General features: G+C 37.5%; 1 protein-coding gene across 1 annotated transcript in view; it reads left to right on the forward strand.

Annotated features, from left to right (window-relative positions):
• Positions 1-14,542, forward strand: part of EPC2 (enhancer of polycomb homolog 2 (Drosophila)) — a 50,756-nt gene extending 36,214 nt beyond the window's left edge. The window contains exons 9-14 of the mRNA XM_009318957.1: positions 726-871; positions 969-1,312; positions 7,634-7,770; positions 9,639-9,798; positions 11,533-11,866; positions 13,266-14,542. Coding sequence (XP_009317232.1) covers positions 726-871; positions 969-1,312; positions 7,634-7,770; positions 9,639-9,798; positions 11,533-11,866; positions 13,266-13,338 — 1,194 coding nt within the window. The 3' untranslated portion in view covers positions 13,339-14,542. The remainder of the gene's footprint in view (positions 1-725; positions 872-968; positions 1,313-7,633; positions 7,771-9,638; positions 9,799-11,532; positions 11,867-13,265) is intronic.
• Positions 14,543-14,857: the final 315 nt, after the last annotated feature.

The following is a 14,857-nucleotide window of genomic DNA, read 5'->3' on the forward strand; positions in this document are numbered from 1 at the left end:
AGCAGGATCTTTGATAAATGAACAGGCCTTCTGGCATTTCCTTTGTCACAAAAAGTACTAAAAGTATTCTTCTGTAGTGTGACACTTAGCACAGGAGTTGTGCATATAGTTTTGAGGTATTTCTATCAATTATTTTTCATAAACTCATTTTTACAGGCAAAAGCTTTTATGCTACTGACCCTTACTGGTGGGATTAGACAAATTCATGAGAAGGATAGGCCCTCAGCTGATTACAAAACACAGTTAAGGTGCAGCCTTGCCTGCAGGAAGTCCTTCGGCTTCTAAGAGCCTGAGGCTCAGAGGCTGTAACAAGAAAAGAATTGCTCCCTGTGTTTTATATCTTGTGATGAATCACCAAGAGAGCCATTATCAGACAGAAGGTGCCGGGCCAGATGGACCTGTGTCTGAGTAGGATAGTTTTATGTTCTTCTTGGTAGAATGAATTAATTCTGGCTTGTTCTATATTTTGGTTGTGGCGTCTAATTTTATGACTAATCGAGGTAAGAGGATTTTCTGCTTCGTGAATTCATGGTTGGTTGGTTGGTTTGTTTTTTTGAATCTCCCAAGTTCTTTTATGATCTGAGCATATTAATCAATTGATAGTTCTGTGGGCATTTTCAGCATTCTCTATACTGTAGCCTGTGCATGATAATCACTTAGTAGTAACCTAATCAAAGTATACACTCTAAATGAGTGCAAAATTGCCTTTTCTTTTTTCTTTACAGCCTCGTTTGGACCAAACTAATTCTTCATATGAAAACTCAGAATTGGCAGAATTGGACAAACTGAGGTTCAGGCATTGCCTTACAACCCTTACAATTCCGAGAAGATGTATAGGATTTGCAAGAAGACGAATTGGCAGGGGTGGAAGGTACAGTTGCATTATTTTTACTCTTCATCCCGCTTCAAAGGATGAAAGTATTAGAGATTAGTTTAGCTAACGTCCTCTTTTCATCTTCTTTAATCAGGGTTATAATGGACCGGATATCCACAGAACATGATCCTGTCTTGAGACAGATTGACCCGGAAATGCTGAACAGTTTTTCAAGCTCTTCCCAGACTTTAGACTTTTCTTCTAATTTTTCACGGACCAATGCTTCCAATAAACGTTGTGAAAACAGACTGTCCCTTTCTGAAATACTAAGCAATATCAGATCATGTCGACTGCAGTGTTTTCAGCCAAGGCTACTAAATCTACAGGACAGTGATAGCGAAGAATGTACCTCATGGAAACCAGGGCAGACTGTGAATAACAAAAGAGTTTCTGCAGCGTCTGTAGCTTTATTGAACACCAGCAAGAATGGCATATCAGGTAGGCAAGGATTTGAATTCTTCTGGTATTTAAAATATTGAATTCCAGTGTTTTTACTTGTGACTGAACTGATAACATCTTCAGCAGTGACATGTACCTAAATCAAGAGACAAGCAAATTACTTTGTATTTCTTAGAATATACAGAAATTTTCCACAAACAGTCCTCTTTCTCCTGCTGTTATTTCAGTTTCAATAGGATCTTGATAAAGTGCTGATCTTAAAGATGTATTATCCAAAGGAGGGATTCTGCTCGTATTTAAGAATTGCTTAGGTGTGATTGAGTCTTAAAGACTTTAATTGGTCTAACCTTGTTGAAGGAGAGAAGAATGCTCTTTGTAAACGCAAAAGAAAGGCAGTTGGTTTCTCAGAGGGGGAGTGTCTTTTTTGTTGTTGGAGGTTTTGGTTTGGGTTTTTTTTTTTTTAAATCTTGCCAAAACATCTCAGAAAACCAGTAGTAAGTTAGTAAGCATACTGAGCAGGCATGAAAAAGTCTGAAAACAGCGCTTTCTGTTGATATCTGTCATAGTAAAAATTTTGACACTGGAAGCATCGAACGATGCACCTTCTCTGTTGATTTTTCAGAAAATCATCAGCCATTGATTAAGTGTGATAGGAGACTGCCTTCTCCCTTAAGTGTCGCCTCTAACTCTCATAGGCAATGCAGCCAACTCTTACCGTTCAGCTTTATGACCCGATAGAGCTCCAGATGAGCAAGACAGCCATTCACATAGAAACAGTTTTACATTTAAAAACATTTAGAAACAAAAGTTTCTTGTAGTATCTTCACAAGAATATAAAACATACGCCACAATTCTGATTTTGTGTAGACCCTTTGTTAGCGATTTGGGTATAGAAGCACTAAAGTTGAAATAGAAGCCACCAGAAGAAAAAATTGCTTTAAGCTTCCATTAGCAGTCTTTACATCACTTGTTTCACGTACTAGGAGTTGTAATTGCTTGAGTTTAACATTGTCACTTCTTTATAATCGTAAAAGGATGTATGATTCTTTAAAAAGCTGAACAATTGGAGATATGCCGAAAGAGATCTACTGCCAAGCATCAACAAGCATCTGAGTATTTTCCTACTCTATTGCATATATACAGAATTACGTATTGTAAAACAGGATAATTAGATAATATAATAGGCTGATTCTAAATTCCATAATTAACTTTATATGGATGTGGAATGGTCCGTCTCTTTTAAAGTCAGTTGCAGGATTGGGTAGTTAATCTTCAATAATGTACCTTTGGAATTCATGTGTGGAAATTCAATTTCTTGAAGGCAAAAGCAGTTTTCCCTATGTTATGGTTTTAAAAGACTGAGCGTTAGCTTATTAAGTAACATCAGCGTAGTACTGACATAAGCACAGAATATTTACTTTCATAACTTACTTTTCGGTATAGTCATTGCAACCTTTGTATTGTTCTGTCTCTCATGAAAAGATTTGCACAAGAATATTTTTCTGCTGTATGAAGGGAACAGACATAATGTGCTATGGTCATATTTTGTATAATTTTTTTTTTCGTAAGGAACTTGAAGGGCTGGAGAGTTGCACCTCTAGCAGAAAGGGGCAGTTTTGTGTGATGGGATTATTGATGAGCATCAAGAGATGTCTTATTAAAGCAAATGCAGAAAATAGGAAGGAATACTATTTGTCAGAGTTAAGGACGTGAAACATGGACCATAAGCTGTAAGGAACAATGAAGAATTTGCTGGTAGCTCTTTATATAACGAGCAAGTAATACTGCAAGATTTCTTTTTGCATGAATAAAGTATGATGACACCAAGGTAAGGAAAGTTGCTTAAAAAGATGCAGGTTAAGTTGGTTACTTTTTCCGTGGAATTTTTTATGATAATATAATAAATATCAAGCTGCTATTTAAGGATTAGCTAGATGTAAAACTTTAAATTCTGCTCTGGGGAGACTTCCCCCCCACCCCGAGGGGTGGAGTCTACCTAAAAAACTAGGAGAATATTTTGTGATGGAAGCTGATATATCTGATTTTAATAGTATATGAAGAAATGAGTGAAGGAAAAAGGTTGAAGAGATTTGTGAAATCTCCATACCTGGCTTTAGTATAAATGAAGGCTGCAGCAGTGGAAGACAATTCCAGTAGCTAGAGAAAAGATGGCACGTAATAAGAACACAAAAATGAGAACAGCGTTTAAGCAGTATGTTCAGGGAAAGGGGGCCTGTGTTTTGGTAGGGAACTGTGTATACATAAGAAAAAAATGTCAGCCCTTCCTGATTCGGGTAGTACCATCAACAAGAATAAAAAAACCTAAATTGTTGGTGCTACATGGCAAATTAATGACAGACCTGATACACACATGTGGACTAGCGCTCATGTACTTCAGGATTTGTACTGTTAGGGAATGAGAACTAAAGGAAAGGATAGAGAAATGTGCATTTTAATAGTGGGAGAGACTACAGAGAAATATCTTAAAAAATGCATAAAAACAAATCTGATGGATCTAAGCCACTTTGTAGAGGAGTAGTAATTAATTTCTGTTATATAATCTTAGAAACCATCTGAAGAATACATTTAGATTAGAATAGAGATCACTGAGTAGTTGAAGTGTATTATGGAGGGAAATTTATGGTTATGGAAGACCTTTTTCTTTCCAGATTTAAATTACAAAGCAGATCCTGTAATTCTCATAAAGGATCAGATGCAATAGACAACAGAATTCTTCACCAAATAACTGAGTCAGCAAGAGGCACTGCTGTTAGATTTTTCTCTTTAGTAAATAGTGAGTAAATTCTAGAAGGCCTCATCAAAGTCTGGTTGTGCATTAAATGAGCACAGGTACTATCACTGCGTTTATTAAAGTAATTCTGTTTGGGAGATGATTGTGGAAATCAGTTGCTTTTACAGCACACTGACCTTTAAGCATAAAGCTACCTCTAGAGGAAACAATGACAGTAGTTAAACTGATTGTTTTTGGTTTTTTCTTTTAGTTTAGAGAAGACTTGGAATTGCTTGCTTTGGTTTTCGGTGCAGAAGAATATTTAAAGTTACCTCTGCATTGTAATTTTCATTTGTATTAATAAAGCAACTCTTAACTCTGGTGTTTCCTCAAATGCTAGGCATTGTACAAACAAAAAGAAAGACTTACTTTAAAAATGTGTGACTAGTCTTTTCTTGAAAGTGCCTAATCAGTGCGTGAATAAAGAACCACTGTTTCAAGCTAAATTATTTTCTTGCTCGTGTTACAAGAACTGCAAATGGGAAAACTGATTTTGAGGAACTTCGAGAAACAAGGTCACTGAAACAGTCTGATCCCTCTGATCAGTTGTGTGAACTTCTTGTAGTCTCACACACCATGTCTGGAAAAGTAAGCTGGTCTCTTTGCCAGAGACACCTCCAGAAGAATACTTTGTTTAATCTAAAATGAGATCAACTGATGAGCTAGGGATACAACTGATGATCAGGAGAGATGATGGAGGAAGGAAGTTACCAGGAATAAGTGGGTGGTACTAATTACAACAGCTAAGTAATACTTAGCCTGCTTGCTGAATTCCTAGAGTGCAACTCGGCTCATTTTTGGAACTGAAGTAAGAAGTAGGCTTTAGGCAAAATCTTCAGCAATTTGCAGTACAGTCAGTATGTTGCATTTGGCTTCCAGTCTGCTTCAGCTGCCAGTTCCAATGACCCACTCAAATAATTATCTGTTTAGTTACCGCGTCCCTAGATACAAAAGACAACTGCAGATGATGGCATTCTCAGCTGAAGAGTTTTGCTTATGGAACAAGCTTTTACCTTTTAGAGGTGTGTCCTGTTGTCCGTGTCCCGTCCCACCCCCACCCCCCCCAAATTAAATACAATGTAGAAGTAATTAGATTAATGAAATACCACTTTTGGGGCAGCCTGAAATACGATCTTTGATTAAGGCCTTCAGTTCCTAAGAGAAGTGACATCATAATCCAAATCGAAGCTGTCAAGGAGAGGAGCCTGGAAGACTTAATTTCATGTTGACTTTTTACCCTGTTCTGTTGTAGTACTTCAATACAGTCAGGCTATGGTAAAATAGGAAATACTGATATTCAGCAGTGGAAGGTAAAATTCTGGTAAATGGAACCTTTTATAAGAAGGATAGAACACTTGCACTTAACTATGACCTTAAAGGCTACCTTGGGACATCGTAGAGGTTTGCTGTTTTTTTTCTCTAGGACCCTTCAGTTGTTTGATTCGGCAGAAGCAAATGATACTAAATGTGCTAATGCACATCTGCCGTTTTATAACAAGGCTAACAGCTGAGTTCAGTCTGATGACTGAATAAATATCTGGTGATAGGTAGTGAACTGAGTGGAATTTAAACATGAAAAGGCAGAGTAAGCAATTTTTACATTACTACGGTAATCTTCCCTGTACCTTGTAATAGAGTGTTTCATGACTTCATGGTCTGTGTCAAACTGAGAAGGAAGGGAGATTGAAAACATAGAACTGATAGGCTAAATTAGATGATCCTCTGATGTAGAGACTGCTTTCTATATTATGTCTTTACAGTCCATAGAAGAATGCGACTTTGAGTCTAGATGAATACCCCTGTACTGCAGACAAATAATAGCTAATTACAGCTAAATGCAATTTAGGTGTTTCTTTGTGCTGTATAAGCTTGTTCTAAAACATTTTTTTTTTTAAATAAAACAAAAGACATGTTCTGGAACTTGTTACCTCAGAATTTAAAAATAGAAATACATATGTATGTAATGTCCCACAATGCTGTTCTTGGCTCTGTTGCCTTTAGTAATGCAGCACGTTCTGGGAGACTGTTGTGAGGGAGCTTAACAGGTTTAGCTGACTGAACTTTGAGTTAAGTGCTTGTAGTAATAGGTAAGAATCTTCAAGAGGAACAAAGTACAGCTAAATAGGAAATAAATTTGATTTTAGAATGTGTTGGAAATGATAATAAAATCCCTAGACTCTAGTTGGAGTAACTTTGTAAGTCATTGGATTTTTAAGTGCCCTCCTAACGTGGTTGAAGCCTGTTTTAATAATGTCGCAGTAGAGAAGAAGCTTCAGTACTGATTTCTAAACAGTCACAGTCTTAATTTTGGTATTTATTCAGAGTGGAATTTCAGGACAACTACAAGTATTACAACTAGTAAATGAAAAAGCCAGACCCTGAAAGATAGATCACTTCATATTTTAACGTTAGCTCAGTGTCTCTTAATAAAATGATATTGCTGGAGAATCCAGGTGTTTGAGATGAATGACAGCTTCGGTCTTTGAAAAATAAAGTTCAGAATAAACTGCTGAAGTGTAGTTAATGGGAATCTTTGAAAAGTGAATTCTCTTTTTACTTCCTCCTAGGAGAACTTAGTTCTCAGGTTAGCATCAACTGCACAAAACTCGGGTTTTAAATTAAAAATACTGTCAAGTGTTTCATGTTATCAAGTGTGCAATTCTTCGGGGGGAGAATATTGAGAACAGCTTTTCTGACTTCACCATTCCCTTCACTTGCTGAGAGTTTGATACTACTGGGGTTGCATTAACATGGTTCTCGTAAATAAACAAACTCTTAGACTCTTACTCCATTTAAAAAAAAAAATGGTGGAGAAAATACTGTTCAGGTGAAACTTTAGCATTTCCTTCAGGGACAAAAAAAAGTGTGAAACAGGAAGGTCAAACTGGATTTGCTAAATAAACAGTGCTTTGTGATATTTGCAAACACTTACGAAGTTTTAGACCTGGAGATTAACTTTGTCATTGTATATTAGTTTATAGTCCTTTCAAGTGAGAATTGGTATAGAACTATACAAACTATTTAAATATATGAATTCTGGTTGTGCTGTTGAAGTAGGCGTTCTTGAATGCCAGGCGTATGCTTCCTTTACAGAGTCCATTTTGGCGTCAGAGAAAAGGACAATAATAAGGGACTGTAGGAAGGAAAGCTGTACAGGAATAAACTGGCAGTGTTTACTGGGAGAGAAGACACCCACCTCAGCCCAGTGTACTTCTTCCTCAGCTGTGATTTTTAGGACATGCTTGTTTTCTGAAAACCAAGGAAAGAATTTCTTTAAGCTTTTGCTTAAAGCTACTGGAGAGAAAACCACCAAAGATAGAAACTGCTTAAAAGCAACGAAAGCTATGAACCCGGTTGTTACAAATAAATTCAATGCTAAAAGAACACAACAAACACATTTTAGCTTGACCTCTCCTTTACATAAGAATATATGAAGATCTTTGCAAGCATCTAACACAAAGTATGTTGTCTTCAACCACTTGTTATCCAACGAGGATGCACTCTTGCGTTTCAGATGTATTTGTTTTGTGCGGGCCCATTTAACACTAGCTTCACTTTCTTTTCTGTAGTAACAGGGGGTATCACAGAGGAACAATTCCAGACACATCAACAGCAGTTAGTTCAAATGCAGCGGCAACAACTTGCTCAGCTTCAGCAGAAACAGCAATCTCAGCATTCCTCACAACAGACACATCCGAAAGCACAGGTAGTGCACCTTAAATGTTGTCATATGCTGATATCTTCCTTTTTGCTCACCGTGGTTTTTCATCTCTCTTAAGCTAAATATAACACTTCAGTAAATATGTTAAATTTTGGAATGAATATAGAATGGGGTTTGGTCAAGATGCTTTTCTAGTTTGCTGTATAGTGCCCGGAAGGCAACTTGTGCTGTAGCTAGTACAAATGCCCTGCTTTCATTTTTCTGTTTGGAATGAGATGATATTTTAAGTTTCAACATCAAAACCTGTTTGGTTGGGGTTTTTTTGATGTTACCTATCATGGCTGCATTTTAAAAGTTGAGTAAGAGACTTCATATTTTAACGCGTGTGTTAGTTATTTGCATCCAGAGTCGGTCAGTGTAGAAATAGCCGGTGCTCTGTCAAGTCATACTATTTTCACTGGTTTTATCCTCCTTCGTATAAGTGCTCCAAGGAGACTTCTTTATTAAAACTGCTTTATGAGGTAATGTATTCTGTTATGAATGGATGTTTAGTGAGTACTAAAAATTGGTAGCTTCTGAGAGGAAAAAGGTAGTTTTGCATATTTAATGCGATTCCTTCCCCCTCCCCATCCCCAGTGTTACTGCTTCTGTCTTCTAAAAGAATCACATTTTTCCTCTGTAATGCCTTGCAAGGGAAGAGTCTATCAAGCTTAGTTTTCTGTTCATTTCTTACCAAGAAAATATAAAAGCTGTTGCTGTTGTCTGTTACTAGGAAAACTTATTTTACTTTGAGCATATTATATCTAGCTGCCAGTGCTGTTTGTCCCTTCCCCTCAGTGTTTTCTACTTTGATTAATCAGGGATTCTGTGTTGACAGTTACTGATTGCATTTTTTGTAAGTGTAAAGACACGATACCAGAATATTTAAACAAAAGGAATCAATTTTGGATTTTTAAGACACTCTGCCTATGGAAAGTAATTTTCTTAGTTAATATAAATTGAAATTGCAGAATGATACATTCAGCCATTTCAGGGTGTCTTTCCAGTACTTACCAGTCTTCCAGAGAAATTGGACTAATAGAAGATACGTACTTCCAGAATGCAGTGGGCGCTTATACTGTGGTACAAATTACTCCGTGAGAATAAATACTGAAAATTATTTAGACTTGCAGTGTATTTGCTGCCTGGAGACAGAAGGGAGAAGGAAACTTAAGGCACAGTCGTTTCCTTAGAGGAAACTTCTCAAACACAGAGAAGCACAGAATGGTTTGGGTTGGAAGGGACCTTAAAGATCACCTAGTTCCAACCCCCCCTGCCGTGGGCAGGGACACCTTCCACTAGACCAGGTTGCTCAAAGCCCCGTCCAACCTGGCCTTGAACACTTCCAGGGACGGGGCATCCACAGCTTCCCTGGGCAACCTGTCCCAAGGCCTCACCACCCTCATGGTGCAGAATTTCTTCCTTATGTCTAATCTCAAGCTACCCTCTTTCAGTTTAAAGCCAGTACCCCTTGCCTATCACTGCATGCCCTTGTAAAAAGTCCCTCTCCAGCTTTCCTGTAGGCCCCCTTCAGTTACTGGAAGGCTGCTGTAAGGTGTCCCTGGAGCCTTCTCTTCTCCAGGCTGAACAACACGTCATGAAAGCGATCGGTCATGCTAAGAACTGTGTTTGCCATTGGCTGGCTGAATTGGGCAGGACTTACTCAACACTCATTTGGACACTAATTTTCAACTTTTCATCAGACTTGTGATACGGAACTACTTAATGTTACGGTGCATTAGATTATGTTTAGAAGATGTATTTATTAATTTTCTGGTAATTGTGCATTATAGCAATCCTAACATGGTATTTCATTTTGTACTTGGATAACTATAAAGAAAAAAATTGTTGTGGTTTTTTTTTAATTCCCACAGGGCTCCAGCACCTCTGACTGTATGTCAAAAACACTTGACTCAGCCAGTGCCCACTTTGCTGCATCTGCAGTGGTTAGTGCACCTGCTCCTAGTCGCAGTGAGGTAACGAAGGAACAAAACACCAGCCACAACAATATTAATGGTGTTGTCCAGCCTTCAGGTGATGATTTCTTAAAACTTGTGGTCTAGTGTGAGCTGAGAATATGTCAGCTGATCTTATTTCTGATTTCTAAAGTAGCATTTAATAAACAAAAAAATCAAATGTATTAATTGTGATAGTTTTAAATACTGTTCTTTAAAATACTTTTGTGCAATGGCGTGCAGGTTAGTATGATAATAAAACTACCAAACGCTCTTTTACATTGGAAGAGCATTGTTTCTGTTTTCTTTCGTAGGCTTTTGTCTTTTACTGATCTGTTATGATCAAAAGCGTGACAGCATTTTAAAAACAGTGTGAATGTGTAATTTAAAAAAATCAATTGCTTCAAACATTAAGTACTTCAAGAAGGAAACAGAAAAGTTGCTACATTATTTGGTCATTATCTCATGTATTCAGACAAAACATACTAATCAACTCCTTCTAGCGATTCTTTTGACGTTACTGTAAGTTTCAGGTTTCGTTGCATTTAGGATTCCTCCCAAATTCAGGCAAAAGTGTAGATGTTGGCATTCACTACCTTCTGAACCTCCATTACCAGAAGGCAGTAATGCCAGTCATGCTGGTGCAGTAGCCATGTTGCCGAGAGACAAACGTTATTTGGAATTTGACTGCTGTAACAAATAAAAGGTTTTTAGAGTAATTTGTTGTTTTACCAGCTAATGATGTGATTAGTTTCATAGACCTTCTGCCAGACTGGGCTAATGATAATATGAAATTAATAGAGGGGAGAGAAAACCCACAACTGAATAAAATCAATATACTGGAACAGTTCCAGGAAAGAAAAAGACATCTGTGTATAATTCTCTAAGATCATATCTGAGAGGGTAATATTTTGAGGGGTATAAGATCAGGCACATGGTAGTGTACCATGCGATACATGGTACACAGCTTTGCAACTGATGAAAACCATTGCAAATACTATGCCTATGAAATTAGACTTCTGTTACTGTTCTAAAGCTGTGAGTGGCAATGATGTAAAATAGCTGTTCCTATTGAGGACAGGAAGATTTGAAAATTGGAAAACGTTAGCTGAAAGCAGGTTGTTTGGTTTTTTTTTTCAGGAATAAGAATCTAGGGGAAAATGTATCTAGTTCCCCTGTGATCAAAATCAGAGCAGTGAATAGCTAGGATACCAAGATGAAATTTGAGAACCTCTGGTTTGAATATACACTGAAATCTGAAGTTTCTCACAACTCAGGAGTGCTGACGGAGCACTGCGGTGTAATCTGAAGGGAGTTTTCTACTTTGCCTAATCTTAGACCCCTAGTTTTGCTGCCTTGAGGGAGACCGGTCCCCAGAACCTCTTTGTGTTGCCAGCAGAACAAGGTAGGAGGTGAGGAGGTGATTCAAAGCATCAGAATTTGGCTTCGCAGTCTGTCTCTGAGGTTGCCTAGCTAAGGTGTTCCCCATGCAATTTACTTTTATGGGGAATGTTGCTCCTTTAATTTAAGGCACCTAAAATGAGGTGTACAGAGTTGGGCAATGTAGAAGTTCTTTGTCATACAGTAACTTCTTTCGCTTTCTGATCTTCTTGTGAACAAAACAACCTCATGAAATATTTCTAATGTCAACTAGAAATATTTCTAAAATGTTACATTTTGTGAGTCTTTAAAAAACAGATTCTTGCACAATTCCAGTGACACATACACTTAAAGCATTACCCTTGAGGTTAGTCTTTGGCTTTGAGTCTAAGGAATGGCATATTTTTAATTACTAACATTTGTTTTGTAACAGGAACCTCTAGAACTTTGTACTCCACCAACATGGCTTTATCATCCAGCCCAGGGATTTCAACCGTACAGCTTGTAAGGACAGTTGGCCACACCACCACAAACCACTTAATTCCAGCATTGTGCACAAGCAGCCCTCAGACGCTTCCCATGAACAATTCTTGCCTGACGAACGCAGTGCACCTCAACAATGTCAGTGTTGTTTCTCCAGTCAATGTGCATATCAATACAAGGACTTCAGCGCCATCGCCAACAGCCTTAAAACTCGCCACAGTTGCTGCCAGTATGGACAGAGTGCCAAAGGTAACTCCTAGCAGTGCCATCAGCAGTATAGCCAGGTAAGTGTGTAGCAAGCTGGAGCAATTTTAAGTTACACTTGTGCTACATGAATGTCTCCATAGATGGGCCCAACTCTGCACTAGAGCACGGAATAGAATTGTTTCCGCCTCCAAGAGACTTCTCAGTATAGCTTCAACCTCACAAAAACATCCAGCTGCTGGCATCTTCAGCGTGGCCATGACAAACTGCAAGAGCTGACTTTGCAGATTAACCCCCAAATAATTTGCGCTGATTTTAGGCACCAGTAGTTTTGGTAAACTTCCATTGTGCTTAAAATGGCTTCATTTTAACGATTTTCATTTGTCCCTTCTCATGCGGCACTTTCGGGTAGATTCTATCACACTCTCCACATGTTCTCTCTGTAACTTTGTGTACCCGTATGGTAAGATGCAGGCTGGCACATGCCTGTTTTATACATAACATATGGATATATGTGTTACATATCTGGTTTTACTTTACATAAATATGTACCAGCCTGCATCTTACGTATATAGACAGATATTTATTCTCATTGAACAGCAACACTATTATTTCAGGATGCTTAGAAGGTGTTTCACAGGAGTGGCAGGAGCTTGCAGTTGGCAAAGTTTTCTGAAAATGACAATATTTGGGCTCTGTTTTAAGTCTCTGCTGGATTGTATGATGTTTAAAAAAAAAAATCACATTTGTATATGAATTAGAAAAGTAAAAATTGGGTATTAGCGAATGTGGCTTACTGATGATTTCATGACACTTCTGGGGGGGTTAAAAAGAGCTTTTTGAGGTGGAAAATGGCATGTATAACTTAATCACTGCATAGATTGAGAAAAAAGTATTTTTAAATTAGCAATCAGGCCTTAAAGCATACTTTTATAGCATGAAAGCATCTAGTTCCTATTTCCCTCAAGTGAGGGGGTATCTCAAGTCATGTCAGCAAACGCCTTAGAAAGTACCACCTGAATAGGCTTCTCTACAGAGGATGATAATAAATCAGAAAAAAATTTAAGACTTCTTGTGCCTAGTGCTAAAGTGGAATTGGGGTGGAGGGGGAGAAATTATGTTAGAACGATGCTTTGCTCACTAACAGAATAATTGGCAATTGATACTGAGTCATCATGGTGTATCTTGACTTTGCTCCTTCAGGAGACTTTTTAGTACTCTTATCCATACTTTAGGCTGGTAATTTACAGTTAAATGTAGTAATCTTGTAGAAGGGACTGTGCTGTTAGTGGAGTAAAAGCAGTTCTTAAATGCCAGTATTTACTTCTAAATAATCTGTTCCTAGCGTATGTGTTAAGGTTTCTCCCTGATCCAGGCGACAGCTGTGTAAACACATAGCGCATGTAAGACATTACTAAAACTGCATGAAGAAATACCGGCGTTCTACCTGTAACTATTGAATATTTCTTTTTATTGCAGAGAGAACCATGAACCAGAACGACTGGGTTTAAATGGCATAGCAGAGACAACAGTAGCAATGGAAGTGACATAACCTCAAACCAGTGTCTCAACCTGTGCTAACGGTGTAGTCATTTATATTCCAACTGAATGCAAAATACAGCACTCTGTGGATCACAGAGAACTAAAATGGACCTAAATGGACTATCATTATATCGTGTATTAAGTCGATATATAATGTAAATTTTGTAAAATTGGGGAAATCACTACCTTGTAAAATAGTTTATTTGTATCATCAATATTATTTCTGTTACTTGAATAGTAGATATTCATCATCATGCTTTTGCACTTGAATTTGCAACTGAATGGATTAAAAAATAATTCTTTAATGGGATCATGAGCATGAAATGGGATCCTGCATCACTTGTTTTAACTATTTATTTTGCCATGTTTACATTTTGTATCTTGTACAAATAAATCCAACTTTGTGTCTAAAAAAAAAAGTTAAAGATTCATAGCTAGGAAACAAAATTCTTGTAATTTTTTTCTAAAGGAAATGTAAAGTTTTCACTTGGTTCATTTTGTTTCACAATTTGACTAGATGGACTTTTTGGTAAATACTTTAGTGGCATTTCACTGTCAAATATGAAGTTCAAGGCAAAATAGTATTTTCTATTACTGTGCAGGGGAAAGGGATGGATCGATACATGCAAATTTAATGTAGTAACTCACTTTTCCATATATTTTGAATGTATATTTCTATTTATAATACCAGTTTATAAAAAATAATTACACAGGAAAAAAACTGACTAGGAAAATTATGCATCTAGCACATATAAAACTGTGCAGATATGAGAAAATTTTCAACTGATTACATTTTATCTGAAGACTGCATATTTTAACCGGCTTTAAAACTGTAACACACCACATAAAGGATATTTTACCAGGTATGTATTGCATTATATATCATTGCAATAATTAATTATTGGATGTCTAGATATCGAGCCATCCCAGGTGGTGGGGGGGAGGGAGGGTTGTGGCAAGATTGTCTTTTCAATTTTGGAGAGTTTTCCTGTGGCTACAAGGCAAGTAACGGGTTGGAAAAAGTCTGACTGTAAGCGTTGGACACCTTCGTAGTGTAGTGTTTTAGTGACTTTTTTTATACGGTTCTTGTAAATTAGATACGTGTAGTGGTGTTTCAGAATGTTTGTTTATGCACTAGTTCAGACAACTTTCCCTGTTACTTGTTCTTGATAAGTGAAAACTGCAGGGAAATAAAAATACATATCAAAACATGGACACGTTGCATATGTGTTTATTTCACAATGTGCAAGCAATGGAAGTGTAAATTTTAGAGGATATTAGTGGTCTTTTTGGTGCTTTTGATCACAGCATATGCACTTTTTTCCAAAAGGTTTCAGTTTGTGATTGTTTCCTGTGCTTACAGTGTGCTGTGGGGGAGGGATGGTCTGGTAGGGACCTGGGAATAACCAGGATGAGCCAGTTTCTTGTTCCGCCAAAGAAACTTTGGGCAAATCATTTGAATTTTCTGCTGTTTGGTTGTCCACCTGTAATTTGGCTCATGTTTCTGTATTTCTAACAAATCATAGAAT

Source organism: Pygoscelis adeliae, unplaced genomic scaffold (genome assembly GCF_000699105.1).
Source record: "Pygoscelis adeliae isolate BGI_AS28 unplaced genomic scaffold, ASM69910v1 Scaffold222, whole genome shotgun sequence".
Taxonomy (NCBI): Eukaryota; Metazoa; Chordata; class Aves; order Sphenisciformes; family Spheniscidae; genus Pygoscelis; species Pygoscelis adeliae.